The sequence below is a fragment of the Hyalella azteca genome, unplaced genomic scaffold (assembly GCF_000764305.2).
Source record: "Hyalella azteca isolate HAZT.00-mixed unplaced genomic scaffold, Hazt_2.0.2 contig12774, whole genome shotgun sequence".
In the NCBI taxonomy this organism is placed as follows: Eukaryota; Metazoa; Arthropoda; class Malacostraca; order Amphipoda; family Hyalellidae; genus Hyalella; species Hyalella azteca.
In genome coordinates this window covers 713,700-725,978 of record NW_025942721.1, presented here as the reverse complement: position 1 = coordinate 725,978, position 12,279 = coordinate 713,700, and the positions used below count along the sequence as shown (strand labels likewise).

General features: G+C 40.5%; 1 protein-coding gene across 1 annotated transcript; it reads right to left on the bottom strand.

Annotated features, from left to right (window-relative positions):
* Window positions 1-975: 975 nt before the first annotated feature.
* On the bottom strand, window positions 976-11,296 carry LOC108675045 (E3 ubiquitin-protein ligase MIB2). The gene is made up of 14 exons (XM_018163029.2): window positions 11,007-11,296; window positions 10,601-10,772; window positions 9,712-10,441; window positions 9,354-9,525; window positions 8,836-9,098; window positions 8,400-8,548; window positions 7,018-7,174; window positions 6,245-6,399; window positions 5,638-5,830; window positions 5,059-5,376; window positions 4,307-4,413; window positions 3,319-3,553; window positions 2,941-3,097; window positions 976-2,631 (listed from the first exon to the last, which is right to left on the bottom strand). Exons 1-14 carry the CDS (start codon window positions 11,230-11,232, stop codon window positions 2,402-2,404), a joined length of 3,264 nt encoding a protein of 1,087 aa, XP_018018518.1. The 5' UTR covers window positions 11,233-11,296; the 3' UTR covers window positions 976-2,401.
* Window positions 11,297-12,279: the final 983 nt, after the last annotated feature.

Here is a 12,279-nt window from a genome sequence, read left to right as displayed (position 1 = left end):
TGGCGGTTAGAGGCGATCTGTAATATGAACTGTTATAATTTTTCAAATAGCATTCTTTTCGGTTTGGAAGTTAGGAGTGCTAAAATCTTCATTTAAAATTAAATTCACAGATGAACATGGATTAAAACAGAACAAAAATAGAGTTACCTAAGCTCTAAGAATTAAGGATTTGACATTATTCAACTATCTACGAAGAAATAGCTTTGGTAGAGTAAAGGGCTCCATCAAGCATGATCGGGTTATCTTCTGCTACGTTCTTAAAACGAAAGCGTCCTATAAGTGTCATGGAATTATTGCAGCTCTGATCTATTAAAAGAAATGTACAGAAACATACAGGTTTATTTACACGTTTCGTGATAAAATTAACACTGCAACGGCGAGTATGATGACTAAAAACTCTCTTTCCCCTTACGAAAAAATATTCCAACCTTTACTCGAATCAGCGACAGAGGCAAATTCAGTCCAATTGTAACTAAATAGGTAATTGCACACGTTTGCGAAGGCAGAGCCTCGCTTTAAATGACTGAATAATTCAAATGAAACCGAACAAGTGTTTCCAAATTGAGCTCCTAAAAAAATTAGTGTTTTCACATCACCGACGCAGAGGCATACGTCGCATGACTTTTAGAAAGAGGGGGTAAATCACGCCTCAATCTTATATACGAGTTATCTTAAAACATTCACTATTGAAGCGACAAGTTTGTTCCAGAACACTACGTTGATACGGAGGTAAAATGATTAAATCAATGAATTAGATGTCAAGCAAGCAAGTGGGATGAAAAGAACACTTCTTCCCAAACTACACACGCAACATTTTTATCTTCTGTCATGTACTCTCAGTATTGCACATTTACAAAAATCAGCATTTCAGGGTAAAAACTACATATTTATAGGGCTCTTTCAAGAAGAATCCATACGTCCAAATCAGTGTAATAGATACTGAGGTTAATTCATAGATTGTTTCGGTACAGTAAGATACAAGTGAGCAAGGAGAGGTGTGTGTGCTACTGTGGCTTAATAATAACAAATAAATTATTTATATGAATACTAGAGCAGTTTGTGAAGAAATATACAAAAACACGTTTTGAGCACAATTTGTGCCGGTGCTAACTTGGGACTTAGAAAAATAGACGTTGAAGTTGCCAAAGAAAATGATGAGAAAAGCATTCGAGCAGAAACGAAAATAAAATTTTCAGTTCTTTTCAGAGATAGAGCAATTCACGGCAAGCAAATGAAATAAGTTTACAGTATATGAGCTGATTAGAGCGCAACAAGACAATCCACATAATTACTCACAGTGACGTATCATATGACGACCATAGTTCGAACTTCAGGAAGACAGGCGGAAGAGTGGATTTGTTTGGCGCAAATATTTGTGCGGAATCGTCACCAGGTGACCGTAGAGTATACAAAATAATAATTCTTAATTTAATGATTGAGTCGCTTAAACGAAAATAATAAGTCACCCCCCAGAGGAGTAAATACCTAAATAATTTCTTGTAAGAAGAGGCGCAGAAAAGTTTTTTACAACGAAGTATAGAATTATACGTGAACACGAGTTGCACGCGTGAACAAGAGTAACACGCAGCCTAGAAGACATTAAAAGAATGAACCTTGATAACTTGAAACACTCTTGCATTTTACCGACATTTCGAGCGGGAAAAATTTTATCTTCACAAAAACAGTTATTAATACGAATATAATCAGTTTAACTAAAATCTTACACTCAGTGCCTATGTCAACGCACATTTGATGGAGAATTTGAATCAACATAAGTGAGACGGTCGGAAGAGGGAGCAAGGACAGTAGGCTATAGAACCAACAAGCCCGATTTTGATCTTATCGAACACATGGAAGTTTTTCGTTTACCCAACAGCGTGACATTTTAACAGTAGTGATCGCTGCCATAAATAAGATCCATTTGATGGGAAAGCGCTTTTTAGGAGGCTATCCCACCCACAAGAAAATTGGCAAGTATATTCAAAATGGCATTTTCAGCATCAAAAGTTTTAAAAGGTAATTGAGAGATAATCATAGAAACAGAATTTCCAAGTTTCAAATTGATCGGCATTTGGTGTTCTGAGCTGAGCGAGCAGCTGCAGCACCAAATAGTTTAAATCATGCAAGACTTTCAAGGAATTTAATGCTAAGAATTTTTTAATGAGCTATCATATCCTCGCAAGGCTAATTTCTTGTAATAAAAATTAAAAGCTTCCTTCGCCCAATGGACTTCAACCAACAGTAATTCTATCTACTTGAAATTGGTGAAAGCGGATTTATTTTGAATTATTTATGGATGATTGTGTTCGTTATTAAAGAGCATAATCACAATGCTTGATTCGAGAAAATACACCAATCATAGATTGTTCTTGTTCCTGTTTGTGCTAGTGTATTGTAGTTATTAATATAAATTGATTTTATTAGTGATAGGCATGCGGCACATATGACAAGTGGAGAGCGTCTTAGCGCACACAGAACATGCCGTGTGGCCACATAGGAAGGCCACGCCACGCCGTCGCTCCATGCAGATGCTGCAGCAGTGCGCCTCCTCGATGTCCGCGATCTTGCTCTCCAGGTACCGCAGGCGCTCCGAGGACGGCACGCTTGTTCCGAAGTTCAGCACACAGCCGTCTGCAGAAAATCATGATTACAATTTGTAAGATACAAATAAGGATCGTGCTAAGCTGACTTGAACATTCTATCTTAATTTCGAATAAAAAAAGAACAAAAGGATTCAATTTCATACTTTAACTCAGCCTTCTGTAATCAGATCGCCGGAAATGATTGATGAACTTCATTAAAAAAATTATCGCATTTACAAATGACGATATAGCTTCAAAATTACACCCAGTGACAGACTTTCTACGCCAAAAACAGTGTAAGTGTATCAGCGTTCCTCAAAATATTCTTAACATTTAGCTAATTACGAAAATTGCGTACCATGCCTAACTTTCTTGGCGACCAGTTGGTGGCAGCTGAGGCACTTCTTGACGCGGGCGGCGCATTCCTCGCACGTCACCGAGTGGCCGCACGGCTCAAAGCGCACGCACACTGCCGCCTCCAGGCAGATGGTGCAGGGTTCCCCGCTACTGTCGTTCTGCAAGTGTCCATATTCATGATTTTATGTCTATGTGCGATGTATATTATGTGGAAAAATTATCATGCAAGATTTTTCACTTTGGATTAGAGATGCAAAAACTTCGGTGTCTATTGATTGATTCTGATTGTTATGCAGAATAAAATTGCAATGATAAGCCTCACTACAACCTTAAATTAATTTTAAAATTCTTTGTGGTAATGATATTATGATAAGCATACCATCGCTGCAGCCAATGCCAAGTGGGCTGGACTCGCAGGCTGGGAGGCTGCCGCTCCAAAGCCTCCAGGCTGACTGCCCGTCGTGCTGCTAAACCTAGCGGGGCTAGCAGGCTGGGACGTGCTGCGGTGGGGCGGCACTGGGTGCTGCTGACTCTCGTACGAAGAAGCACCGAACGATGCTGCTCCAAGCTCGCCTCCTCCGATGTTGCAATGAGCATCCATCAGCACAGTCGACCTGTGCAATGAAACATGTTAGCAACATGACACTAACAAGAGCTGAGGAGCGAATATTGAAGGAAACTGACGGCGTAGTGATAAAAGTAGTAAGCAGACTGCTGGACATGGTGCTGGTGAGTCAAATCTCTCTAACGTACGTAGGCAGTTATATTTCTCCCAGAATAATCTTCAAGACAAAAAACATTACTGTGCAAGAGGGAACGAATGCATACTTTCATATTTTTCAACTCAACACAATTTCATTCAAGGGTGTCAGTCATATCGCGGGATCTCAGGTTCTTATAAACTCATTTATCGCACATTCATCACGGCTGAGAAAAGCAGTACTACCAAACTTGCATTTCAATCAAAATATAGGATCAATCTTGCAGAGGTATTAGTAATCCAAAATGACCAATCAGATTAGACAATAATTCAGTTGAACCAACGCTCTATAAATAACATATAAACTTGGACTAATATAGTTCATCTCCGTGTATTTGAGAAGAAAAGATGGCGTCAATGGAAAAAAAGAAAAAGTTGAAATGAGTAGGTATAATGAGGAAACTAGTGCGCTTCATATGAGAAATAGTAAGCATAATAAGGGACTAGCAAGCATTATAATGCAACTAGTAAGAATTATAGGCGAACTAGTAAGCATCGTACGAGAACAAGTGAGCGTCATAATAGAACTGTGCAGTATTTAGAACTAGGTGAGATAAATAAGCTCCCAAGACACTCTGGCCGTTGCCAGGACCTCGCCAGGCCGAACCTGATGCTCTCAGCAGCGAGGTCGAGCGCCTTCATGTCGAGGTCGAGTCTTGTGGTGTCACTGCCACCGCCCGCGCCAGCCACCTCAGGGGAGTGGCACTGCAGCGCCTGCAACACAGTTTATCACTTTCCACACTGTTTCAATTCTGATCTTAATTATATCCCGAACACACATGTGTGAGAACAATATTTATTGTCAGGGAAAAGTGGGGGAAATCGGGTATTGTAGATACTTCATAGTACATAGGCCTAGTGTTTAGAGCTCACTATTAATAATGCATAAATCAGCTCAGCTATGGTGGTGGTATGGAATATTGGCCACGAATACGGGAGCTTAAAAAAAGCATTCCCCGTGCTATTATTCTAGTTAAAACATAACATAATACTTCAACTTCTTCAATTAATACATACACTTAAAAAACCTTCGGGCTTTGATGAATAAAAACCTTAAAAAAATAAAATAGACTAATCAGCTCAATCAAAAAAGTTATGTGCATAAACTCAAAAGAACAGTCTTTTATTCGATGTTTATTGCAACACCCTAAGAGATAAGAGTCCATATGTGTTGCTTCAAGTTATCCTACTATCACAAAATCACGTCAGCCCTGTAGCAAAATCAATGCCAATTAGTACGATAAAAAATCTGGTTGCAGAAATATAACACAATGAAATGGGAGACCAAGAAATCTTGGTAGAAGGTGCAGTGTAAAAACATAAACATAAGTTTACAAAAAGAACAAAAAAGAGAAAGACCTGGACGACGGAAAGGTCGTTGACAGCTTGCAGTGGCGACACGCCTCTTGCGTTTAGGGCCGAGATGCTGGCGCCCTTGCGTACGAGGAGACACGCAACGGCAAGCCAGACTGACGAGCCCGAGGGGAGGGACTGCAGGAGGCCGTTGATGACGGTGGTGTGCACGTCGTCAGGTCGTGGGGGCGCCATGGCGTCAGCTTGGGACAGGTTGTTGAGTTTGTGAAGGGTGAGGTGCAGCGCCGTCTCGCCGTCCTCATCTGCGCGGTTCACGTCCGCGTTGTGGTGAACCACCAACAGCTCTACCAAACTCACGTGTCCCTGAGCATATCAAAAGACTAGCATTGAAGAAAGTTCAGGGAATAGTTACGAAAATTCCAATTCAATATTTCCGTAACAATGCCAGGAACTTTGCAAGACCACAAACAGAACGAAGGTATTGCCCAGTCTGAAGAAGCCATGAAAAAATATGCTGGGCAGAACTTGTAAAAAAGTACGAAAAATAGCAATGATTACATATATTCATATCGATAATTATAACTTGAGAACTATTGTGTCTGCAAAAAAAAAACACTAGCAGACCTGAGCTATGGCCAGCAGCAGCGGCGTCTGGCGCTTGTTGTTGGTGAGGTTGGGGTGAGCGCGTCCCAGAGTGAGCAGCGTCTCTGCCACGTGGCGGTGGCCGTTCAGGCACGCCAGGTGCAGGGCCGCGAAGCCGTCGTCCTTGCGCTCGTCTACGAATTGCCGGCTTCGGTAAACTAGCTTCTCCGTCGCACTACGAGGAGAAAATCACAATCATTCAGTAATAACATCTAAGGCTCCAAAATAAGCATCTACTTTAACGTAGTACGACACATAAGTAAGATAATCGTATTACTTACGTACGACACATAAGTAAGATAATAGTATTGACGCTACATCCGAAATTGTGCTTATCGTGACCCGTGAGAAGAAGCCAGCTCATTGAGCGTAATTACAAAATGCTTATAACAGTCAGAGCAGTAAAGGAGTGTTAATACAAATCCTTTCTTCTATTGGTACGTAGCAAATGAACTAGGCATTTCTTGTACAGGAACGCGTTCATTGCATATAAATTGGCGTGAAACAGGGCTGATAATGTTTCTCCTCAATCATCTATCTCTCGACTAACCTTATCCCTGAGGAAAAAGTTCTAAAAAAAAGAGCTCACAAGTTGTTGCCCTTAAGAGCGGCATGATGGAGGACGTTGAAGCCTCGGTTGTTGCGTAGTGTGAGGTTCAGGCGAGACCAGTTAGTGAGGGCTTCCACGATCTCGAGGCTGTCCTTACCAATGGCGTCGTGCAGAGCTGTGTCGCCGTACGAGTCCTGCAGTCACAGCAATTTAGTCAACACTTTCGTCTCCCAATGCAAGTTACGGCCAATCCACAACTTCATATCCTATTTAATAAATTGTATGTTTAAATTTTATTAAACTTTGGAATAGCATGGTGCAAAAAAAACTAATCGAGCTGATTTTATACGGTTTTAAAGTTTATGCAGAGAAATGCACTGATTCAACTGACCCAAAGATTTAAGTGCTTGTTCTTTAGCGTAAAGTCAATAAAATGTTCTTAAAATTTCGATCAATCAATTCAAATAAATCAATTCAAATTAACAAATTTATTATTAGATTATTTCCAAAACAATAACGTAGAGCTATTAATAACGATTGAAGATGTTAGTAATAAAAAGTGACTAATAAAATTGATGTCAATCTAACAGACCTTCACTCATGGATAACTAGTTCATTAAAATTTAATCATGTGAAATAGAAGCATTTGTCTCTCAGAACATAACAACGTGAAATATTTCAGTTTATAAATATTCTAGCTCATACTAATATTTACAGTTAAACTTATCTTTACAGTGAAGAATAGAATAGTCAGTTACAATGTGGACTTATCAATACATTTAATTATAAACGATTAGAGCCCGAGATATGACCTGAATATTAGCATCAGCCCCGCAACGTAGCAGCAGCAGCACACACGCGTGGTGTTGCTTGTTGACCGCCACATGCAGCGCCGTGCAGCGGCCGCAGTTCAGGGCGTTGATGGCAGAGCCACGGCACAGCAGCAACTCCAGTACCTCCACTTGGTTCCTGGTGGTAACTAACATAGTCAGTATATAACATCCGATTTCACATATTATATAAAAAATATACGTAACTCAGTACTCACTGCAGTGAGTGACAGAGCGCATTTTTCTCGTCGACGAAAATGTGAAATCATGGACAGACGGACAGACATAACGAGCACAATAGTGCATTTTTTCCATCAATGAGAAAATGCGCTAAAAATACGTAGCATATTGTTCAGAAAACTGATACAGTGGAAGTCGGAAGTCGACCAGCTTGGTGCTCAGAACGCAATTTAGGCAAAATAACGACCCTTGCAGACAACGCGATTTTAATGAACAAACGACGGTCTGCTTTGCTCTTCAACTAATTAATAATTGTTGATCTGACGCACAAGATTTTTGTTAACTAGTCTGCATATCTGTTGCTAGTTGGCATTAGTCTGCTGCTCAGTAGGTGTAAGAGCGTTTCCAGAATCAGTTCCCTTCATTTTGCAAATTTTCCGAATTTGAATCACTGTATAGCAATTTACAAGGGAGATTAAGGGTATGTGTTACAAGACAAAAATTGATAAGGAGGTTGACGCAACTCCTGTAATGGATTAATGTGTACGTACTTTCAGGTAACCCAAGGTATTTATTTTGCATAAATTAACGCGTTATTGAAAAAAATGGCGGTAAATATGCGTTTTTGTATAGAAAAACTCAAACAAAAAACGTCTTAGTATATAAAAAAATCTGCACCAAAATATCGGAATGTTTCTATCAGCAGGACATTCGTTAGTTTGTAAAAAACAGTATCATTGATCATGCCAGACGTGGAGAAGGTGTGCAATCATATTGGATGGAACAGACAAATTTTACGAGTTTGTACCATAACCGTTTTTTCCACGTCACGAACAGAAAAACTTGGATTTGTAATCTAGCCCTTGTACTTAATTACCATGATTTGCTTTCCATGATGAAATTATACTAAAAATTATGCAACAGGAACATGAATTTTGCAGCTGCATCTGGTGAACAGAGGTGAATTTTGTAAGATTTATTGCAAATTAGATTTCACTCCTACTGCATATATAGTTGAATCTTGTGAAGTGAACGAACTGGTTAGGGATACCAAACTTGACTAATTTCTCAATTCCATCGCAAATTCACATGTTCTAGCACCAAACTTGTTATTTTAATGACCCGAGCAAAAACTACATCACTCATTGCGATCACGAGCAGCATGAGCTTTGTAAGGAACAGACCCGAAGGAGGCGTAGTGCAGGGACGTGTCGCCGTCCTGGTCCTGAGTGCCAGGCTTGGCTCCTCTATCAAGCAGATGGCGCACCACATGCAGGTGGCCTTGGTGGCACGCCACTTGCAGCGCAGTCTTGCCGTTGCTCCCACACTCGAGCTGTCAAGTGTAACACAATTAGTTTGTTGCAACTCTTGAAATTATTATTGAATGCTATCATTGAACGAAAGTTATCACGTCAACATTGATTATCTTTTCAGAGAGCCGAAGGTCTTCAATATATACATGCCCCCAAAATTTTTTTTAAAACAAGTACTAATTAAAAATGAAAAATTTATAAATCAATTATATATATGTCCTATATCTCTTCGCAATTAAGAAATTATTCTCAGTAATAACAATACTTCAATGAAAGCGATATATATCTCTCATAAGACAACAATTACCAATTCAGGATTGAGTGACAAGATGGCATTGACGTTGGACAAGTGACCCTGAGCAGCTTCCCGAACAAGTTTGTCAACAAGCTTCTTATTAGCAAGAGTTGTGGTCATGGGCTGTGTCACGAAGGTGCTGGTGTTTGCGGCACCCGCTTGAGATGCCGTCATCATGAGGTCGGCGCTATCGTCTGGGAGCGCTGCGGCGCCGTTTGTTTGATGTGACGTGTTACTGATGGGCGTGTCGTCCAAGCTGCTGTGTCGGTGAGTGTCTGCAGCAACGAAAATTTGTGGTAAGAATTGAACCCGGACAACCATGAATAATATGCGATTTTCAAATGTCCCATAAGAAGCGTTTAACTGGGATCCCACATAACAAGTGTCATCCCAGATGATACCAAGCATGGAGTTTATTGGGGAATGGGCATTTTTTTTAGCATAGCAACGCCAGTCTAAAGAGTATAATTATGTTAGTATAAAAAATGAAATCAATGGTAGCCATTGTTAAGACTTGAGGAAGGCCTCACCATGGTGGGAAGCAGGGCCTTGTCTGCCGTGCTGCCGGTCATCGTAATTGACGGTGGCGGTGCTAATGGGCGTCACGCACAACGGACTGAAAGTCCACGTGCTGCCTTCTACGTTGACGCGCAGGTCGCCGTCAGGATAAACTTTTGATACCACCCCAGTCTTGCCCAGAGCCTAGCCAAACACAGGTTATTCGGAAATCAACCAGAAAACTATCAATTAAGCCGGGAGAACATTCAAAACTTGACTTCACTAAGAGTCATTTTTTATTTCAAGACAAGTGCCAAGAAAGAAATCACTTTTCCAGACAATCTAACAAAATCATGGTAATTTTATACAAAAAAGACATGAATTCCTCACTGCTTTCATGTAGTCAATCCACTCTCCATGTCCCTTCTGCAAGACCTTGACCTTCTCCTCCTCAGCGATGACAGTCACACGATCCCCAGGAGTGTAACTGTGCACGACAGGCGCTGGCTGACCGCTCGCGTCAAGGCTGCCTACCCTCATCAGGGCGGTGGGGTGGATTGTCCAGCGGGTACAGCATCCCTCATATTGAACCCTCACATCCCCCTTATCAGTGATTCGGTGCACTAGTCCTATTTGATTAATATAGTCCGCCATTTTGTGGTTCCAGCCTCCATGTCCTTCTTGCATGACTCTAAGTTGCTCTAAAGGTACACACACTTTAACTCTTTCACCAACGAGAAATGGTGCTTGAGAAATAGCACCAGTACCAGTGGAGGAGGATGCAGGTTCTGAAAGGGGTACCACAGGGCTGCGGCCTAACACAGGCAGGTGCTTTATGTATATATAGCCATTGGTTGCAGGCTGTTCACACTTCAAGTCAACCTTGCCTTTATGCCCAAGCCTGTATACGTTGTTGACGCCAGAGGAGCCCCAAACAACACTTGCCACAGATCTACTGCTCTCACCATCCCAACCACGGATTTCAGTTACACGGCCAATCTCCCCTGCACCTCCATCTTGATTTCCCCAGTCCCAGTCAGGCCCACGCATCACCTTGGCTCCCACAAATATTCCTTGCAAAGGAACTTTAGTGCTGTTCTTTCGGGGAGGAACTTCAATCCTGGAAAGAAAAAACACCAGCTAATATAAGGCAACAAATAGGTGTCTGAAAATAAACAGGTGCAGCTGGTAAGTTATAAAATGCCCTACAGCATTTGTGAAAATATTCAATCACTGCTGATATTCAGGTTACATGATAGAGACACCATATGATGCTTACCCAGCACAGTTTGAGTTATCCAATCGTTTAAATGGATGAGATGTGTCGTGCTTATCAGCCATGTAGCATTCAGTGCACAAGTCAAAGTCAAAACAGCGAGTGCAGGACCACTGCAGGCCATGAATACCTTGCTTCTTACAGCCATCACAGATGTGGTTGGCATGTTTCACTCCTGCAAAAATTAAAAATTTGAATCATTCTCTTTCAATTTCATGGAAATCTGTAACATAACAAAACCATATGGTGGTACCATATGGTGAAATCAATAATTTGAGCACAAAAAGTTTTTTATGAGCAATCACAAAGAAAGAGCAATCATGTAAATGCAATCATGGAATGTAAATGATTCTACAAATGAAATTCACAGGTAAAAGAGTGAAACCCTCACAATCTGACTATAACTTACCAATAGGAGCATTATCCAGCAATCGCAGATCGTAGGCGCTCTGGTAACCAACTCTGTAGTTAGTACGAGCCCCAGTGTCCCAGTGAACCACTACAGTTCTGTCAGGAGTTGAGGAGGACCCTGGCCGACCAACTTCAACCACAGTCCCACAAAATCCTTCACCCCCATCCTGGTCGCCCCACTGCCAATCTGGCCCTCTCACAACACGCACCCCAACTTCAGCCATGCATGAGCCAAGAGTTTACTCAAGTAACTATATTTCAATGCAAGGTTGAGTAATCACCTAGGACCTAAAAAATGTGAAAATTTCAATATAGAATAAATTCTCATGCATCACAATACCAATGATATCATCATCAATCGTTGGTAAATATTATACTAATTTTCCCAATCAGTTGCTACTAATATTTACCAAATCAAATAAAAATCTTCTAAGCTTGATGGCATATATATATATAAATAAAATTGAGTATTGCAATCATAAATAGGTACCCGGTATCTACCTATATGGTTTTGTATTTAAGGAAAGCCTGTTTTGTGGACTTAAGGATTAATTAAATTCTTTCAACTGAAAATAAGTGGAAAATCAGCTGCATTCAACTATACCAACAATTTGTTTCAAATTTTCTCATTAGACAAGAAATGCTCAATACTGCCTAGAGCATTTGTAGTACCTCTACCCTGTAACTTCTCATCTAAAACAATTAGCAGAAATTCTCCAAATTTCAAAAATTGAGTTGATCTGTTTCAAGAAAAACAGCTATGGATATAATAGCATCAATAGATTTCATGAGAGAGCTTCATAATGCTGGAAATAGCTATAGATACAAGAGAATTATTATGATCTCATGAGAGGGGGCTTGATAAAGCTGATAATAGCCATAGATATAACATCATCGCTAGAGTCTCATGACAGGGCTTCTTAAAGCAGACATAGACATGGATACCATCAAATGGGGTAATAAGAGACAATTCTTAGCATTTTTTGTCAATTACTTCTTACCATGAAATATTTCATAAACAAGTTTGTGCTCATTTTAAAGGTTTTTGCAAGGGCTATTGAATGGCATCTCTGAAAAATTCCATATGCTATTCAAAAGGTGCCAGACATAAAAGAAAAGCATCCTGAAATACCCATGGGCATGTTGTAATTCAGTACACTTGAAATAAAACTTAATTTTAAATGTTTGCAGCATGCAGAATATACTCTTCCATTGCAGACAGCACTCTAAAGTCCTCCTATTCCTAAGTAGGTAGATGATGTAGATATAGA